The sequence below is a fragment of the Varroa jacobsoni genome, unplaced genomic scaffold, assembly GCF_002532875.2.
Source record: "Varroa jacobsoni isolate VJ856 unplaced genomic scaffold, vjacob_1.0 scaffold_934, whole genome shotgun sequence".
Lineage (NCBI taxonomy): Eukaryota > Metazoa > Arthropoda > Arachnida > Mesostigmata > Varroidae > Varroa > Varroa jacobsoni.
The window spans coordinates 315,102-336,077 of NW_019213836.1; the positions used below are offsets into that span (position 1 = coordinate 315,102).

Genomic DNA, 20,976 nt, shown 5'->3' on the forward strand with positions numbered 1-20,976 from the left:
CAAGATGTACTAAAATTTTTCCAATTTGATTCATTCCTTTTCCCCATTCCGTGGTCGCCCCACTCTCCTCGAAGTCTTAATTTATAATATTATAACGATATATATTGCAGAGTTGCCCCCCCTCTAAAGCCAATCAACTACGAAAACGTTTCAGCTTTGTAATATGTAGGCAGCTTAATATTCTCATTAGCACTTGCAAGTCTGGCTATAATCTTCACCTGTCCTGTATTGAAATCGTTTAGACGAACGGCATGGGTCGTGAATTTGCCCATATGCCTATAACACCAACATCCAGTTTTACCGGAACGCAAAATCTAGCACAGATTGACAGACAGCCCATAACACTAGCAGTCATTGCACATTCGAAGCGTGTTCAGCCGACGCTCGCCAACTAGCTCAGCTCCGCTGCGCTCTCTTTAAAAGCAGCTTCCCTCTCCGCTCTGGCTGTAAGGTCCAATGAAGTCTCTTCTCGTTCGTCTCTTGTCGGGCACCCGCAGCAGCAGTTTACGTTGAGCGCCCGAGGGGAGTGGTGGTGTGATCCGTCGTGACTCCGCCGTGCTTGTGCTGTTGTACCCCGTTGCGTTCTTTGTGTGTGTGTGCTTGTCTGTGCTGGTTGTTTTTCTCGGCCATCTACTGAAACTGTTCCCCCGACTTTCTTTAGCCCCTCGTGAGCCCCCGAGAGCCGTTGTCAGAAGCGTTCGTTGGCGGCTGGAACCACCTCCTTGTGAGTGCCAAGGCTGGCACTTTCCCCGCGGAGTGCCGCCCGCCCTAAGATGCTATAGTTTGTCCGGCTGTGAGCCGTCTAGCGAGCCAGGCGCTAGAGAACGATGAAAGCGAATGAATGTGAGTCGTCGAACAAGCAGAATGCAATATAGGCTTTAAACGACGAGAGTCAAGTGTAGTGGCCGGCCGCTTAAAACCGGCCGAGTTACGAATTAGCCACTGAGTGCGTCTGTATATGATGAAAGAGAAAATCTAGATAGCAATCGAATCCGGTCGAGTTCGTCGAGGGACAGTAACCCCCCATACAGAAACAGGCGAGCTGGGGTCTCTCCACGATGGACCCGATTGGCCCTGGAACTTAGTATATCGAGCAGAAGAAATGAGAAATTTATCATCAAAGATAAAAGAGAGCAATGGCAACATACTAGTCGCGTTTGTGTGTTTAAGTTGTGTCTGTGTCTATGATCGCTTGATGTCGCATCGCGATGCTAGTTCTTCTGTGCTGATGGCACTGTATTACGCGGTTGAGGGCTTTGTTTCAGCTGTTGGTGAACGTAGTGAGTAATCGTTTAAATAGTAGCAGTAGCATTTGTGAGGCAGTTCGTGTTCAAAGCGGCCGCATAGGACCGTCGCTCGTCGTCGTTCGCAGCCCATGCCCCGTGGATCTCTATATCCGTTCGTCGCTCCAGTAGTGCCTGCCTGCGTGTGTATCTGTGTGTGTGCGTGCTATCGTGACGGTGCCGTATAGCGACCGCTGCCACCACCGTAAAAGAATGGAATGCCCACCTTTTTCTACTACCTAACTTTATTTCACGGCTACAACTTAACTACTGAGAGCCGTTAAAATTCGCACTGCAACTCCAGTTTTTGAATATCAAAAGGTACATAACACAGACTTCTACATTTATACAACAAAAATCATATGCTAGTGAGGCAGTATGTAGAAGACGAAGTCGGTAGAGTTTAATAATTTCGAAAAAGGAAGCAAGACGAAGTAAAACGGGACTGCAACAGTACACATCTGCTAGCGTTCACCAGGAGTGTTTATTACTCCCTAGAGCACCAATAAGCCACAATAGCTAATACCGACCTGGCAATCTTTTTCATCATCAAATATCGCTCTGCCAGGCTCTCTCCTCCGTAGAATTCGAGTTCTTCGCCGTACTGATAGCGATACGCTATTATTTTCCGCACTATCGTCGCCGTTGTTATGCACAACACAGTTCTAGCGGAACAACAGAGAAACAGACCCCTTGCTCTTTAAACGGGTCGTTTTTTCTGCTCGCTATCGCAGCCTCGGTAACGATTTTCTCCGCAGTGTCTCGTGACACTGTATTACAGCACGGTAGTACCGCTGTTCGTACTACCGCTTTCCGCTGTTGTAGGTTCGTAGTCTGATGGTCAGCCTGTTTGTTCCAGTTTTCATTTTCTTCCAGTATTTAGTCTACGTGTGTTTGTGGCTGTTATCTGTCACTAGAGCTGTTGGTGCCCAACGGGCCCGCGCCCCGTGTGCAGCACCGGAGGGAGTTTCGAGTAGTGGGTGCAATGTGTCCCTGCCACTACGACGTCTTGCGTTGTTCTAGTAGCTGTTGTTGTTGTTCGGCTAGCCGCTGGCGGGAGGCCAGCCACTGCCTACTGCTGTTGCCGCTGGGGGCCGCCACCAATTCCGCCCACACCGCCACCGTCACTGCCACCTCTGTTCGAGCTTCTGCCATCTCGGCCGCCGCGAACACAGCCACTTTGCCGCCGTCACCGCAGGCGCTGGAATCGCCGAGCGCGAGATCGTTCGTTCTTGCCACTTGTGTCGCCTCTGCTGCTGGCAGCACACGTTGTGGTGCTGCTATACGTACTACTGCTGCTGCCGCTGCTGCTATTGCTGCTACAACGATCCCTTCTTCCACGACGGGCGGAATCGTTGGGTTTTAGTCTTGTTCGGACCGGGTCTCGGTCCATTTCGAAGGGCCCGTGCTGCTGCACTCAGAGCACTGCTGTTAGAGTAGTTGTGTTGTTATTGGGTTGGTTGACGCCGTTAAGCTACTGCTGCTGCTGCTGCTGCTCAGCCAGCAGCAGCTTCTATTAACCACCAGCAGCACCGTTGCTCCTGCCTGGATTGCTGACCACGCGCCGTTTACTGTCCGGCTAACCAACTGGCGAACTTCACTAGTTGGTAACTGGTGAGTGCGCGACTACTCGGTCAGTATTGCTGCAGTGAATAAAACAGCAAAGCAACAATAGCAACAACCTAAGCAACACTAAAATACTATATCACAAGATATAAGCCAGCCTGTGATAGAGCACCGTCCGTAGCAAGAAGATCATAGTTGCAGTACTAACAGAAGTATCCATATATAAATATACGGACAGGTAAACAACAAAACGACGACGCCGGAGACATTTGAGTTAACGCGCCGACTGACTTCAACGACGCGACAATGCGTGGATGAACTCTCTGAACAAACGCTAAACTTCCCCACGAACAAACGCTAACAAGCCAGTCAACCAGCGGACCTTACAGAGAGCGCTGCTTTAAGCTGTTCGAGTTGCCACAGAACGCCAACGAAAAGTTCTCGCAAAACATGAAAAAGTCATATTAATAATAATAACAACCATTGTTGTCGTATTGGTAGCAGGAAAAAATAGACAAATCAAATTGGAGAAAAGCGAATCATCAGATTTAGAAGGCGGCACAGGGACTTCCTTATTAATTCGAACGAGAAAAATGCAGTCCGGCCAACTGCCCGCTGGATAGACAACGAGGCAGCCGGTGGCCTTCCGTTGCGTTGACCTTCCCTGTGAAGAGACCCTGCTACCAGATAAACTGGGACAAACTAGAGGCGGACGTCAAGAGACGTTAATCCGGGAAAGACCCTGTTAGCCCCTGTAGCACAAGTCCCCCTCCCCCAATCAACATGAGCATCGGCACAGTGGCCGTTTTTAACGACCTGTAGCCAGTTTTTCGCATTTGTGGAATCGCATCTTAAGTGGTAGGGGATTAGGGGTGGCTGAAGGTGCGAGTCCAGTAGCAACGACGAATAGTGATACGAAAGCAAGGCTAAAGGATAATTCATAACAAAAATTGGAAAAGCGTACCACCGTAATATATCTTCGAGCCAGAGGGAAAGAGAGAGAGGCAGGGGGCGCGGTACTGAATTGTGAAAAATTACCCCACGGTTGCCACACCGACAGTGACCATCTATCTGCCTATCAATATCGATGTGCTTGCTCGTGAGTTGAAGAGGAAGAAGAAGTTAGAAAGTGTAAAATATCAACCACAATGACGATTATTGTGTTTCTCGTCGACACGTCGGCGTCCATGACCCAACGGACCTATATGGGCGCGCGCCTATCAGTGCTCGACATTGCCAAAGATGCTGTGGAACGATTTCTTAAGGTATGTATAAGTACATCTAACGACAAATACAACAATTAAAATTATTATAACACGGTGATACTGTGTTTGCGTGGTACACACATTAGAAAGATGATTCTATACGAATCATGTTACATGACACACATGACAACATCTATGTTTCCTACACTTGGAATATGCATCTCTACAGATGCCAAAGGCTGCCATTGCTGACGTTCATTTTACAATTATAACCTAAACCTTAATAGGCTGGCAATGTTTGTAGAATGGAAGCATATATATATATATATATAATATATATATACCCTGTGCTCAGTAACACAAAAATGTGTTCGCGGCACAAAGGCTATAATATTCAATTTTAACCACAGGTACGTATATTCGTACAGATTGCTTATAATGGCAGTAAATAGGGACATTGGGAAACGATGCTTCTAAAATCGAAATAAAAGCCAGCAAGGCCATCGAAGCTGCGCATGTGTGACTAACCTCCTACAGCAAAAACATCCATTGAGTACGCTCGGTCGTTTAGCTTATCGTTCACATTTTGTACGACAGAGATTTGGTAGCTAAACAACGTATAATAATAAGAACACATTAATCTACGTATTGATCTCTAGCTAGCTGTGTGCTGTTGCTAGCGCCATTAGATACATCGACAACGACGCCCTCTGTTCGTGCTCGATTTGTTAGCGGAAACCGCCTCGACTTAATTTAATCCAATTGATAGTAAATGGCGAGTATTCCAACGAGAATTCAAATGCTGTTCTTCCTTGCGGTAGTCTGTATTTTCAACTAGAGTACCAACTAATTCTATCTGTGCCGGAATATACATAAATGGCCCTTTGCATCACTTCTCGGGACGGTAATGGCAGAAGCTCTGATCAATGTTCTGCAAAACATTAAATCATGGCAGCAGCAGTAGTAATTTCCTCTTGCCTGAGAGCAGGAACCAGTCGACTAGTAATTGTAATGGTGACAACGACGGCGTTGGCAGGCTGTTGTGAGCGGAACGTGAACATCTTGGGTATCTCCTCAGACCCTTTCTGCCTATCTAGTCGTTTGCGAGGGGGCAAGAAACGGTTATTCATCCAGTTAGAGGCCACGAGAGCGGTCCTGTAGGCGGGTGACATGCGATAAATGTCAAGGAACGAAAGGCCAACCAAACAGTCTCTGGATATGATACTATATAGTGTACATCGACGACGATTCCCAGGGGAACCTAGATGGCTACTACTAGAAGAAGTATATAAAAAAAAAAAAATAATCGACTAGTGCTTGATACGACTACAAGAACATTTGTAGAGGCGTGGAGCGCTTGTTTCAGGAGGTAACTAATTGGGGTCTAAGAAATACAATAGTTGTCTTATTTGCGCACTCACAGACGTTACGTACTTTCTTATGAATGACTTCTTGAGTACTTTCAATCAATGTAGCAGTATTACTTACATGGGAATAAACCAATGCAGGCTGTGTTTACTGACCTTATCCTAAATTAAGCCTATGCTACTCTTCGCATTCATGGACCTGAGCACTGTTGTTTGTTTAAATTTAAACATGCTCATAATTTGCTGTAAAGTACAGGGACCCACCAGGGGCATTTTCTTACCATCATAAAATGACGTTTCCACTATACAGGTCGTCTGTGGCAGCCGCCGAATAGCCCATAGCATTTGAGCGCTTTGCTCTAACAACACTAGGGTCTCCCGCGTCTTTGACATGATTATTATTGAACTTGTGTCACTCTCGGCACGGCATCCGAAACCACGGCATATGACATCTGAGGAGTTATAAGTGACATCACCTAAGCGTCCGATCGACCGCTAACAGTGATCCGCTTGGGACAGATCCATTGCAAAACGTTCAGAAACGTTAGGTTTTACGAATTTGCTCCTACCGTTATCTTTGTTACTATGCCGACATCAAGGTGTGGAAACCTAGGCAACAGCACTTCAGTTCGACAGCGTTAACATCGTATACTGTAATACGATAAAATCCAAATGTTAAATAACGGGTATTTTGTGAAATATCTCGATAGCATTGAATTATGCACAGTCAGAAACGGTAAAAAAAAAGGGAATAATTCGGACTAAGTACATGCCTTAACCAAGCTGAGTTCAGACGAAAGACGTTTGACCGCGTTTGACCTTGCATTTAGCCGTCACCGTGAACGAGCGATAAATGTAATAGGGTAACGATTTGTTATTAAGAATTGGCCATTTGTTGATGATTGGTAGGAATCGCTCGAATCAATCGCTCGGGTCGAATAAAGTTAGCGCTGCCCGTTTTTTTAATAAAAATCGCTATCCAAACGGGCTTATTCCACCATAAGTTAGTTCGTTTATTTAAGTAAGCCCTTCTACTACTGGCCTCTACTGACCGGACTAAAAACTAAATTTGCCTTGTCTGTCGTTGATACTCATCCTCCGTGCGGGCTTTTACACTTCATGAAGATGTGTAAGCTGAACTCGAACAGAGATCATCCGCGAAAATACCCTTACACGGCTGTCGGCGACGATGATTTTTTTTGGCGATTTGGCGACGCCGCTTGTGGGAATGGTGATATCGGTTGCCTACCTCAGCGGTGTTATACTAAATACGCCCATTTCATGGACAAGGTAGAGCAGTGCGATTTTAGCTAGTTCGTCATTAGAAAACAATGATAGTTCGTCATTAGAAAATAATGATACACAATGAGACCCATGCACCAAATCTATACATTTGTTGAGCTCCGTCGATATTTTACGGTTGGGCAAATCCGGGACTCTGTCTGCCAGAGTCGACCCTGTGTTTATATGTGTGTGTAATACCGGTTTCAGAGATGCACTCAAACTGAGTCACACAACGCAACGAACTGGACTGAAAAATTTTACAAAGGAAGCGACGGGTCGTAGATATCGAAGTCTTCTCACATGATTTCTTTTAAACTCCAAAATACGCATTACAATGGTTTACCAAATGACCATGGTTTCAACCTTCGACCGGGTCGACTTAGCTTCCACAGCAAACGACAGATTACTTATTTTTTTGACAGCTCTTGAAGTCATACTCTTTTATACCAGGCAACATTACGTTTGCCGATTTGACTTTTTATCCGTATGCAGACTGATTTACTTTATGGTGTGTCACTCAAATTAGCTAGTTCAGACTCCAGTGGAACGTCTTTAAGAATCTGGATAGATTCGTTTTATGAGACAGCCGCAACGCTTCCGTTCCTCACCTCCATAGAACTATAAAGATAACAATGGCTTCCTACGATGTGAAAATATCGACAGCACTGTCGAATGCGGAAGGTTGTATTTTTTCTAGCGTTCTTCGCGCAGCTTTAGAATCTGCTAGCATTCAGCTAGGTGATCAGAGTCGGACTACCCGACTCTGATCGATGCTAAAATTACCATGAATGATGAGCACCACGAGGTTTCCCTCTGCCTAACAGAATCTACGGAGTCCGAATTATTTTCACGCGGTAGGAAAAATATCGTCATTTATATAAATACCCTTAAAGTAGGAATCAGTTGCATTCCTTTGAGATCATGTGACCAAGCTTATAGATTAACACAGACATTAAAAATTTCAGCCATTTGAGATGATGGCAGTAAATAAGACGTGCAATTAATTGTGGAATTAGTATCCATGGCAGTATAGATATGGCCTCATTGCCCCTAAATATAGATTTTGACTCGGTGGTTCATCAACATAAGTTTCCTGACGCATGTAGTGTTATAGCTTTATATAGTTCTTAAGCAAAGAGTGCGAAATAAACTGTGGCGTCAGACACATGAGAGAATTGTAAGCATTCATGCACGGAAAACGAATCGTTACCACTACAACGGTCGAGGAACATGCATCTCGTAGCAATGATGCGTGCATTATGTTACGTCGCTGGTGAAATGTATTCTGTCGACTGATCTGGATGTTTTCTGTAACGAAGTATGAAGGTTGAATGAAGCCATACAGCTACGATAGTAATCGTGTTCCTTATTTTCTATATAGAAGGATTTTCGACATAGTGTTGAAGTAAGTAGCCAAATAAGACCAGAGGCGACGGAAGATTTGAATGGATACTGCAGTTAGAAAATACTGGCTATAGGCCCTCACACATTCGTGACAAAATGCGATAGGTCAAGCCCGGTATCCGTAAACAATATTTACAAATTAAGTTCTAGTCATAAAAGCTGGCCGAAATAGACAGTATAGCTTACAGGTCATAACTCAAGGTAGATACAAATATTTACGGATAGTTTAACTAATAGCATTGGGACGAATACATCAGTCTATTATTTTTGCTTGCTAAGTCGGTTAGCCTTTTAAGGTTTACTCGGCGTCACGAAATGCAAATAATGCAGGTTCTTTACGCAAACAAAATGATTGTTACTGACCATTACGTTCTGTATATTCGCTAATTTCAACATACACCACGAACTGAGATACTTTCGTAGCACTGATATGTATACGTTAAAAAATATACGAAAGCAGCCATGTAGAATTAACTCTCATTTGCAATGTGGATTTTAGTTGTAGCAATCCTAATGACCGAACGACAGTAAAACATTAGACACATTTACCATCAGCTGCGGGAATGAAGTAGAGTATCTTGCGCTGCCTCTACTCCTGACTTACGTTTCCCCTCACTATACCGACATCCCAGCTGTCGTTGTTGTGTATTATTTACACATTTGCGAGTTTTAATTTTACTTAGATGTGCCTGATGCCTCAAGATATTTCCTGTTCACTCACAACCTAATAAGGCATACTTATAGACACTATAGTTGCATTAAGCGAAAAAAATTCTTCGCTGATACACCGTGTAGGTACGCACATATGACATTGATATAGTGATCAGTGAGATTTTTCGTCCATCTGATCATACCATCTACGCTTCTGAGCTTTTATGCAGTCAATAATCCCTTGGAGATTTTTATGCATCAGCAGCGTGTGTAATATCATAGCCGTAGTATTTTTACACGCCTAATTTTAGAAGGCTAGCGGCCAAACATAGTCGTAATGCCCGATCTTCCTACACTAGTTTCCTTATAGTGCAGAGCTGTGGTGAGGCGCTACAAGTATAAGCAAGACTTGAATATTCTCGTCTTTCTCAAATGGTTGCAAAATAGGTTTGTATTTACGCTCGTGAATTATTGAATATTCAGTGCCTAATAAAATTAAGTTCTGAGGCACTTCAGACGAAGGTTTTTGCATAAATCGTACACAAGTTATCGTAGTATTACTGTGTAAACGTGACTAAGTTATTCGTGACCTCCGTGAACAGGTCATGAATTTATTACATTGACATATCTCCGCTTATAATCTTTTCCAACGAGGAACGCAGGATGAGTTACTTAAACAATTTTAAACACGAATATTTAAATAAATAGTACATTCGCTATAGCGTTTCCATTTACTTCAATGAATGAAAAGTCGCGTCATATACCTCGCGTAGTCTAAATCGATATTGGTCCATTTATCATCAGGTCAAACCTACCAAGGCCCCTGTATGATGCCTTGGATACCTTTTTCCAAATAGCGAAAATGTGGATTTTTCGGAGACTTGTCGTATTATTAAGAATGTCGTGTTACTGACATGACAAATAATCATGGACGGTTTATCAAAAGGATAACACTGCTCATTTAATTTTATCAATTTTAATTTAAAATTGGAGAGTAGATTTTATTTTTACATATTCTGAGCCATACTGGGTGTTGTTTCATAGTGCGTTCACCTTGTGGTGGTAATAATAGTAATAGTAAGAGTAATAATCTGGCTACACCAGCAGTACGAATGTGGCTGATCCTGTGTACCTTAAATTCTATATAGTTTTGCGTTGTTGATACAACTGATATCACTGCTCAGAAATCCTGCGCCAACGTCGTGTTTTCCTGAAGAAAGATGAATGCGAAGCTCCCATTATATACGCTGCATTTTCAATTCACATACTAACTCGTACAAACGCGTAATTGGATGTAAGTGAACGATAATTAAAGCGTTCGAGACTTGAAAATTAATTTCAATGCTCTGTGCATATAGTTACTGATATAATGGCAGATATCATGTCAGAGTACGGAGAGAGGAAGGAGGTGAAAAAAATGCCGTATGGTTCAGATCAATTCTGCCAAGAAATAGATTTGCCAGATGCTATCAGGGAAACATTAGTCGATATTCATTGTATTTATTATTGTTTTAATCGATAATTCTTCTGTAGCTGATTCGATTCAAATGGTCTGGGGCTGTTTTATCTTCGACCGATCTCAGTTGTCTCGCGAAACTGCTGTTAGCAGTTACGCACTTTAAAATCGTCGCACACTGGAAAGCAAGTGATAAACATTTTTCACACGAACCAAGTGAGCCAGAAGTGCACATATAGTGATTTGCGAACGCACCAGCTTCTGCAAGTGATGGGAAATCTTAACGACTTGGTCAGTTTTTCTAAATTATGTATATTTCGTGTAATTTTTCATTCAGTTCACTCCCATTCGCATATTGTCGTTCATTTTCTCACAGACTTTGAACGAGACACGAAGAACACAAGAGAATTTAGAAAGAACCCCGTTGTAAAACACAAGTAGTGAAAAGTTGCTTACGTTTGCAGCAGTTGTTTTTTGTACAGTACAACACTTCCACTGCGCACCAAATATCGCTGTATGCGCGTACAGCATGGCACAGTAAGAATGAACCACTAGTTATCTGAAGCCCTCTCGGCTTTTAAAGGTTCTTAATGGTCTGAATAGACGCAATCAATGGATACCTGCTGGGTTAAGGCGAACAGTGTTTCAATAATAGACATGTATGGCATCAATGCCTTCAGATCGTGCAGTGGATATGCGTATCTGGATTTTAAGAGGTTTTCTTCGTACATTCTTTTATTTTGCCTAAACTCATATTTACGGATCGTAATGCAAAAGGTTTCGTTAGGAATCGACCTTTCTCTTTCTGTGCTACCGAAAAGTTGATGCAGGGGCTTACACTGGTTTGTACTCCGGTATAAATGTCCTTATGCCACGGAAATTTATTGGTTGATAAAAAGCCAGTATACTTGTGGGTCGTTTGAAAATGACATCATTCTAACCTGAGCACTTGTATATTACGATTGTTAGATTTCCGTCAAAGTCACTTGGACAAATGCAATTGTAAATCCAGAAAAATACATATTTTGGTTTTTTGGTTTTGTCATTATCACTATCCTATCTTATCACTATGCTGAATTGCAGACTGTTAAAACAATTTGACTGAGCCATTCCATCTAGCGCAGGTCTCGAGGGAATGTTGAACGAATTATGAGATAAATAGGTTCAGGTCATGATTCTAAAGTTTCAGTAGCAAGTTTATTTTTGCATCCGAAATATAATATACGCTGAATGAATTTACTATCCAATACTGCTATTCTATCTCTACCAATCGCTGAAAGAAAGACCTCTCAGTCATTGATTGAGCCTGCTAGGTAACGCAGCATTTTTAGACTTACAGCAAGTAATGCTGTGCATTCAATATCGGACCTGTTGGGGGCAATTCAGAGCCATTAAGAATTTTCTATGAATTCATTTTGCGTTCATTATGCCTGAGAGTAACGACATAATTAGATATTATTAGCACCTTATCCAAATAGCATCTTCTCTCGAGACCGTGGAAAATTTGCAAATTTGCAAATGTTTACTAAACGTACTCTGTTGTTCAAAGAAACAATCAGTTTACATCACTTCGATCATAACCGCTCGCAGATGGACAACACTTTTTCGTTTTAATACACATCAACCATGGTAGAATTCTGCTTGGTGGCTTGGTGAAAGGTCAGCTTGGCAGCAGCCTAGAGGACGTTGATTAGCCTTAACTTCCAAAGAGGGTAGTCGTCGGCGTTTTTCGACTACCTCTCTAACATTTGTAATGTACTTCGTGAAATAGCGATTCGTCACTAATTGCTGACTTTATCATTATTGTACTGCATATATACTATATGCGGTCAACTAGCGTACGGAAACCACGCATGCGTTTCGAGATCAGACGTAAAATTACGAGAATCCGCCTTCAGATGCTATTGAGCCCATAGTGAGTCCACTAATCCATTGCAAAATCGCTTTACTGTTCGAGTGAGAGAGAACAAAAAGTATAACTTTTCATTTTCTAAATCGGCTACCATTACGACTGCCATCGAATAACTAAAGCTCTATCGTAGATAGAAGACGTCTGCAAGCTTGAAAGTCGCGATCAGTATACTTTTTAGTTCTAGCTTAGTGCAAGCGAATATCCTGTCGGTTAGAAGTGGATGGCCGAACAAACTTTGTCCTCTTTTGATTGTGGGCAGAACTGGTTGAAGGCTGAGGCGGCCTAATTATACTCTTTTGTGCATAACACGTTCCTTCGTCCTGAGATGAATTGCTACTGAGCGAAAAAACCAGGAATGAAAGGTTTGATACGGTAACAATCTAGCCCAGGTTTGAAAGTGCAGTTTACGTACCTTCAACCTGAAAATTAGCGTGGAACCTGCCATGCTTGAATGATAGCGAAATTTCATGGCAGAACACGGCAAAATAGCAGCCTATGTTGTTTAATATCCCACTCTTATGTTACCTCCATAGATAATACTTTATTAATAAGTGGGCTATTTTAATCTTTTGATTTGGCCTTCTTTTTACATACAACATCAGACTTTGAAGTCTCCTGAAGCAGTCTTTGCTAAAGTGTTGATGTTATCTGTTCCCTATTGTTATTGGTGTACAAACTTCGAAAAGGACCGGTTATCTTTTAACAGCGATAAGGAGAATATGTGTGCGGGTCATCCTAGAACATTGCAAACGTTGAGTAGCGTTATAAAAATTTCCCGAGGTATTAACGGTGATGAGATTGTAATACGAGTTCACATGAATTGTCGGCAAGATGAAATTATCAGGTTGACTGCCATTTGCTAAAATGCTAAAGACGTTGTCGTTAACGGCTACCGCAAATTAATGTGTGCATTTTTAGAAACATACTTTTCCTAGTTTGCGTATAAATGATTAGTATACATGGGTTGTTTCGTTGGCTCCCTTCCAAGGACGAGAAAGCGTCGAGTATTCAAAGGATCGGGCTGTCGTTTTGTCGTTCACCGTTATAGCTATCGTTGGTTTGGTTTGTTTCAAAGCGGCGGGACGCAACCAATAAACTGCACGCGACCCAATGCGCGCAAATCTACTATACACGCCCGCAAGAAACAAGAATGACACAACGATCTCAAACAGAGCGATTTAAGCCAGTCAGCGTTAACGCTGCAGAGACGCGTGGGCGCATTGCTGTTGAATACATTTACGGACGAAAATTTAATATTGTACGTATGATCATTTTCATTGTAAGAGGAGGAAAACTTACTATTTTTATCTATCTATGATTTCCTTGTACTTTCCTGTTGTATTCACCGTATATCTACAGTTTAGGATCGGCGGACGATTCCGGAAAAGCTATTCTTGCTATGCGTATCATCACATTCGTCAGGAGTATTGTCGAATAGAAAGAGATCAACAAGCTCGTGTGCCTTGTGAGCTCAGTGAGGCGAAGCATGTCATCACATATATTGTCAGGAGTTCGAAGTCCTATATCTAATTGTTTTGAAGTGACTATGATCGATCTCGCAGGATACATATGCGCGTACTTTTGAATGTCGATTTTTCTGGGAGGCATTTAATTAACCAGCTTTGTCATTCGTTAGATGCGGCTTGGCGAATAATTTTCTAACGGAGACAGCTCGTGTCCATTGCGATCCGGTTCCTTAAACTCACTGGTGTCTAACGGGAAAAGAAAGTCGGTTTTTCGCTCTAACCAAGTTCGATAAAATGTGTCAAAACTAACAATGATTTTAAGTAGTACAGTAAACTCGACTTCTAAATAATGATTATATGGATAAATATGGTTGAATTATTTGTTCTTGTGTCTTTCAGATGCGACAAAAGGATCAAGCATCCCGACAGGATCGATACATGCTGCTGACATTCGAGGAAAGCCCAGCCAATATAAAGGTGAGTTAAAATACCGCGTCGAAACTAAACAGATTCTATATGTCAGTGGTCACGGGAGGCGGTCTTGATTCCATTTTTGTCGTGCGAAGAGATCCTAAGATTGAGTTCAGCATTTTTTTTTAGTTATAACTTCGGGCAACTTGAATTAGGACTGTCGTACATATCCTATTTGGAAAATGGTCGTTAATTTTATGTTCTGTTATTTATTCTGGCTTTTCTCTTTAGCAAATAACGATCAATTTCGCTAATATGTTTACGAAAACTTCATCTTTGGTATTTAATGCAGCGTATTTTACCGCATTTGAGTTACTTAAGTATTCTTATTAAGTATTAAGTATTCTTCCTTAGGCGGGCTGGAAAGAAAACCATATGACATTCCTCTCGGAGTTGAAAAACCTTCAAGCGACAGGTCTTACGTCAACTGGAGGAGCCTTGAAGAATGCCTTCGATTTGCTAAACATGAACCGAATGCAGACAGGCATTGACACCTATGGCCAGGGAAGATGTCCCTTCTACCTTGAGCCGAGTATGATTGTTGTAAGTATGCAGTACTGATTGAAACGATTTTCATTGCGTTTTTTGAATAGCACCAGTTTAGGAATATATTTTGATAAACCGGAATTGTTACTGGCGCCTTCAATCATAAAACAATATGAACAATTTTATTTAGTGAGCTGATACGCAATCAACTGATCTCTAATCAAATTTTCATGCTGTCCTATCTTCTAGGTGTTGACGGATGGAAACAAAATCACTTCGCAATCAGGCGTACTAGATCAATTGAACCTACCCATGCACAGCCTTGTACCAGGGTCTGAGCTCACCAAGGAGCCCTTTCGGTGGGACCAGCGGATATTCTCACTTGTACTTCGTATGGCCGGCACGCTTCCTCCTGTAGGAGGGCCAGATGGTGTACCGCCACCTGACGTGGGCAATCCGCTCAATGACATGTGTGAGGTTACCGGCGGCCGATCTTACGCCATCAACTCGCAGCGACAGCTGTTAATGGCCATTGAAAATCTTGTGCAGTCAGTTCAGCCTGGTGTAGTGATCAATTTTGAAAAGTTCGGGCCTGATCCACCGCCGCCAGTTGGGCAAGCGGTAGGGGTAACCTTGATGGTGCTTATTCTATTGTAGAATGGTATCTTTGTTACAATCTAAAATGTGCCTGATTTTTGGGTTCAAAACTACGGCATGATTCCTTCACAATTCGTTTGTGCGTTAATGAAAATAGTGGTTGTTTTTCTATAATCGTGTTCTACAATTTGCGAAAACTTTTACAGCAAGGTCGACCTTGCGAACCGGAAACCACTAACCGGTATATCATGATCAATTTAACAAATTGAACACTGTTTCATATGTTCTTCTTCATTCTTAATTTTTTGTGCTTTGCAGAATGACAATGACGAAAACGTCCTTCGTAACGGTGTAACGAATCGTCCTTCACCAACCCCGTTCGGTTCGCAATCAAATTCGTCACAAAGCTCGACTGGATCAACGAGCTCACAATCGCCTCCGAGTCAGTTACCAGCCGAGATTAAGGGCTGGCAAAGCTGTCGGAAGCTCATCTACGTCCAACGATCAGTCGTCAAGGGCTATTCGGTGGGGCACTGGCCGTTGCCAGAATCGTTCTGGCCGGATCACAATTCGCCGGCACTGCCTCCACGCACGGCGCATCCCCTCGTCCGCTTTATGTGCACCGATGCTGAGCCGATGGTCATTGAAAGCTTGCCATTCGATAAATACGAACTCGAGCCTAGCCCGCTGACACAGTTCATTCTCGCCCGCAAACAGCCAACGGTTGCGTGGCAGGTGTTTGTGGCCAACTCCCATAAAAATTCCGACTTAGGCCATCCTTTTGGCTACCTAAAGGCCAGCACGACGTTGACCTGCGTCAACCTGTTCGTGATGCCCTACAATTATCCCGTCCTTCTTCCATTGCTGGATGATCTATTCAAGCAGCACCGTTTGAAACCGCCCCCAGAATGGAGAGACAAGTAAGTTAGCTTCTTTTTACCATTATATCTTCTTTCTATCGCGCAGAGCCATCTAGAACCGGTTTCGAGGATGTTATTTTGATATAATGTTATTTTAGGTTTGAGACAATAAAGACTGAAATGATAAAAGATGGTTCAACATTCTCATTGCTGAGACCAGATAAGCTACATCCAAATTATCAGGATTATAGTACGACAATGTTATAAATATAGCTGTTGCTATCCACAATATATAGATTTTGGTTTCTCGCTAAGATTTTCTTTCATGCGGGATACATTCAATAACGATTAATATGATTGTCGTATTTGTTGTCGTTCCGTAGATTTCAGGAGTATTTGCACAATATGCCTGTGTATTACGCAGGTCCATTGAAACGAGCCTTGCAACGGATGGGGGCACCGAATCTCGTACCAGAGCACTTGGAGGGCCAGTGTCTCAACTCGGCCGTGGTCACCCAGCTAAAAAAGCTGAAAAACCAGGCCAAGGCCGAGTTTGAGAAGCTATGTTCCCTCGTCGGTAGCGGCAAACGGCCGTTAGCAGAAAGCATGCGGGTCACACCGGGCGTTCAACGACCATCGGGTGAGGTGCCGAAGTTGACGGAACTCAAGCTCACGTATTCGCCTGCCTTGAAGGATCGATTCCTGTCAATCCGCAGCGAGCTTAACGATTTCAGTGGCTTTCAAATCGCCGTACAGAAAAGTTCATCGGTACGGAAAAGCGCTCCGCAAGGTGACATGTTTCGAAATCCATTCGACATCCCGCGCAGCCAGCTACTAAATCAGATCTGGCGAATGAGGGCCAACCTTTTACATCTCGGCACAATTCGTCTTCAGGATGACGAGGCGCTTCATTCATTACCAATTGGCCAAATGGGTAACTATCAGGAACATCTGAAACGGCAAACGCCGCCCCTGAGAGAAATCGAGTCGACGCCAGTTCGACAACACATGTTCGGCAATCCTTTCAAAATCGATAAACGAATGATGGTCGACGAGGCGGATGCTCCGGACCCACAGGTCGGACTGGCCAACTCCACTTCTGGCTCAGGGCCTGGCGCTGGGCCTAGCCGAAAACGACCGGCGGACCCACTGACAAATCAGGGTCGACCAAAACGGATTAAGGGACCGTTGCCCAAAGATATCACGTTAAGACCGAGATCACCATCCGTTGGCAGTTGCGGCAGTCTTTCACCACTACCTTCGCCCCCAGCAAATCCACTCCCTCCGTCGCTTCTAGCTGGATCTACGTTCATTTCGGGTTCGACGCCGGCTGTGGCCGTCATCGTCCGTTTGCAGGTGCCTTCGTCCAACGCCATGGGGCTACAGCAGAGCGCGCCCGCAGGCCTCATCAGCATTCCGGGAACCAACGGTGATGTTAAACCGCCGCCTTCCAATAACAACAATATAGTCAAGCCTGAGTCAATAGCTGTGGAAACAAACGGTAGTATTTTTTTTCACTACATTACTCATACTTCTTACTGCTATTACAATGATAATACTAAGGCTGCTTTACTAAAATGGTAGCATACACGCTTTTCCAATTTATTGTTATTCCTTACTTATCGCTCATTAATTCGTAATCGGTAGGATGTTCGCTTTCTACGGCGGTCGCCCCAGCGAGTGTGGCGTCATCGCCGAGTGCCGCTCCCGTCCCGGTAGTCGTCTCACAGCACCCCCTCATGCAACTTGTACATACCACACATCCTCAACCTCCTAGCCTAGGTGGCGGCGGTCCACATGGACCGCTAACCAGTGGGGGTGCGCCTATGTTGACCGGTGTAACCGGCGGCGGTCCTAACGCAATAGTCATGAGTGGGGAACTCAATCTCGCGCAGGCAGGGCCTCCACCTAACGGCAACGTCGTGTTGCCGCCCCAGCAGCCGTTCGCGCGGAGTAAGAACAAAGGCAACAACAAACTATTGAACGGCTTTTCTGACGACAGAAGAGATATCGTCATGTTGAGTCGTGAAGAGTGTGATCGAATCACGAAGAAAGCTATCAAATGTATACGACGACCAGGAAAAGGTAAGCTTCATGTAGGCTCATTTTAGTTATGTCCATTTGTGTCTCTCTTTTTCAAAGGTTAGATGAAATATATATGTGACAGAAGCATGTTGTTTCATGACTTGCTTGCGAAGCTATGCTTACACTTGTTGTCCTATCCATTTGTGTTGCTTCGTTGCAGACTTCAGTGAATTGTTTGCCCTTCTAGCAGACGTCAGAGGCCAGCCTTCATTTCCGGCTATTGTTGAACGGCTCGTTATTGAGGCTAACCGTTTCAAGCGAAAAAATTTGGCAGACCAGCTGGCTCGCCAGTTGTCGCCAATAGGCAGTTTCTGTATTCCGCAAAACGCATCTCATCCCTCCAACAACAACAATAACAACAACAATGGCTCTTCGCTTTGGAGGATGGCGGCCGCGCAAGGCGTGGTTAAAAGATGATCGCGAAATGCCCTATTATTACCAATTTATAACAGCGATTGATCTTGGTTCCAAAGCGATATCATCTTCCCTAACCATCCTTATATTGCACGTTGGTCTTCATGATTTGATCGTGATAGCTATCGATCCCATGCGAACAAAAAGCAGACGTAGGTTTAGACAATGAGTCGAAACACATCTTCGCAAGAAACACAAGTCTGACTCATTGTGAACTGATTCAAGAAAAGGATCAATCCAGTGGAGTATATAGTCGTACTTGCGTTTTTGTACAAAGAAGAACAAAGCAATGTCTTTATCGCATCAACGGGATATATATATATATATATATATATATATATATATATGTACCACCATTTTATTTACGCCGTGTGTATATGTATATACATACGACGTAGACGAAATGAAGTGGTTGATTATTGGGTTCATTAGTGATGAGTGAGAAGCTAAACTGAATGCAGATTACAGAGAGAAGACAAAATCCGAGTCAAAAAAGTGCAAAGAAGAAATATTGAACGAAAAGCTTACATAATAAGGGCATCGAAGGGCACACGGTCACTGACAGCTCTTGAATTTGCGAAAAAAATTATTAGCCTTTTTCTTTACCTATAAAAACAAGCTCTGTTGACCTAGTATACAATTGAGGCAACCGAAGGAGCTCAGGAACTAGGTCCTTGAAAAAGGACATAAATCGAACCTCTCGAGCATGTAGGACTTTCCGAGTAATCGCTCTAAGAACGACTGTCCTACCTGCAAAATCACACTTCTTGAGCTCTTCGCTACCGAAGGCGCACCAACAAGCGGCGACAATAATCGCTTAACCGAAATAGTTATATATTCTGCGAATGTGAGATGATACAAGGAAATAGTAATCTATGTATAAATATTATGTATAAGTGTCAAAGAATACATTTTGATGGACTACGATCAGACAACAAATTCGACAACTGATCTAATGAATCGACTACGATTAAAGAGTAATATTATTCTTTATCATTATATTAATATACAATTTATGTAATTTACTAAATGAATTGTCCGCATGCGAATCATCCCCAGGATGATTCGTTATTATAAACAAGACGAGAAAATGGCATCAATAATTTAGCAGAATATGTAGAGCGGACACCGAATGTGCAAGGCAGGAAAAACACACTGCAACTGTTAAAACAACTTCATACAACAGTAAATAGGGCTTCATAGGTAGAGTAAAGCAGTCAGCAAAGCGAGATAATAAGGTGAGATTATATAGAAAGCTAAACAAAAACATGACGCCTCTACAAGCTGTATTAGGACGCGGATCAAAGCACTCAAGTTAGGGAGCCTGTGTTAAGTGCAGATTACGAATGGAGAAGCGGTGCGAATTGGGGACCGAAACGCTACTTGTGTAAGTCTTGGGAGAACGAAGTGTGCAGTAGAAAAGCTAACTATTGTATCTTTGTGTATTTTGCTGAAAACAGATGATAGGTAGCAAGATATATGGCTATTATAAATAATAGCGAGTAGGTAGTCAAATATAAAAATGTTATATATAAATACAATTTGTACAAAGATCTGTTATATAGCGACGGAACAAGAGACAGGTGTTATCTCTGCGAAACCGTCGAAAGAGTAAGTGTGAGAAAAGCGCCGACAGATGAGTTAAAACTATGTGTGTATTATTACAAATGATATTGAATGGACAGAATGAATCCTCCGTCGGAAAAGGCTCGTTTAGAACACGAGACAGGAGTTGAGTGTGGAAGAAAGACTACTTGTGTGTAACAAAGACGAAAGTGAAAGAACTGATAACAACCAAACAGGCAAGGCAAAATAGGAAAGAAATATAAAATCATTTACAAATTGTGAGTGTCTTCATTTCTTATATCTAGAGCGCGGTTCAGCGAAGGTGCTAGATGGGCTCATTGGTTGACAACAGATGGGATAGTTGCTATGAAATGGTATATTCTAAGATTATTCTATGAATATATATATATTCATATATATACGCAGTATATTCTATATATATAGTATATTCTAAGCATAATGCATTTGCCCTTAACCTCCAAAAAAAAAGTATATTCTAAGAGCTATATGCCTAAGGTATATATATTATTGTAACCAGTTAATTGCCCCTCGCCTTTTGAATTGGTCTAGTAAGCAAAACGTAACAATGAACGAAGACTTGTACCGCCAGACTTTGATTGTCTTATAATCCATACATTTTTGCGGTCGTAGCGTTTGCAAATACACATTTATTCAGAATAGGATATAAAAAGCATGAAAGTGTTCTGCTCTTGGTAGCAGTTATTTTAGAAAAGTAGTGCTAGTAATAATAATTCAACATACTATGCCCAAGGTTATGTTTCCAAAAAACCAAAACCTGCGACGGCAGCACTTGTTAATTTAGGAGCATAGCTGATACACGCTATTAGATGGACGAAATATTTATATTCTATTTAGACTTTGAATGCAAGTTTCCTTGATGAA

General features: G+C 42.7%; 1 protein-coding gene across 2 annotated transcripts; it reads left to right on the forward strand.

Annotated features, from left to right (window-relative positions):
• Positions 1-86: 86 nt before the first annotated feature.
• IntS6 (integrator complex subunit 6) lies at positions 87-20,349 on the forward strand. 2 transcript variants are annotated; one of them, XM_022841467.2, is made up of 8 exons: positions 87-4,114; positions 13,994-14,071; positions 14,420-14,608; positions 14,801-15,190; positions 15,467-16,068; positions 16,392-17,509; positions 17,656-18,093; positions 18,254-20,349. In XM_022841467.2, the coding sequence occupies exons 1-8, from the start codon at positions 3,998-4,000 to the stop codon at positions 18,508-18,510; spliced, it is 3,189 nt and encodes a 1,062-aa protein (XP_022697202.1). In that variant the 5' UTR covers positions 87-3,997; the 3' UTR covers positions 18,511-20,349. The 2 variants fall into 2 exon arrangements, with proteins under 2 accessions (XP_022697202.1, XP_022697203.1); XM_022841468.2 differs by having other exon boundaries at positions 88-4,114; positions 14,801-15,172.
• The last annotated feature ends 627 nt before the right edge of the window (positions 20,350-20,976 follow it).

Coding starts and splice junctions, on each gene's coding strand:
- IntS6 (XM_022841467.2), top strand. CDS start 3,998: ATGACGATTATTGTGTTTCTCGTCGACACGTCGGCGTCCATGACCCAA. Junction 14,072..14,419: donor AAAGCCCAGCCAATATAAAG/GTGAGTTAAAAT, acceptor ATTCTTCCTTAG/GCGGGCTGGAAAGAAAACCA. Junction 18,094..18,253: donor TATACGACGACCAGGAAAAG/GTAAGCTTCATG, acceptor GCTTCGTTGCAG/ACTTCAGTGAATTGTTTGCC.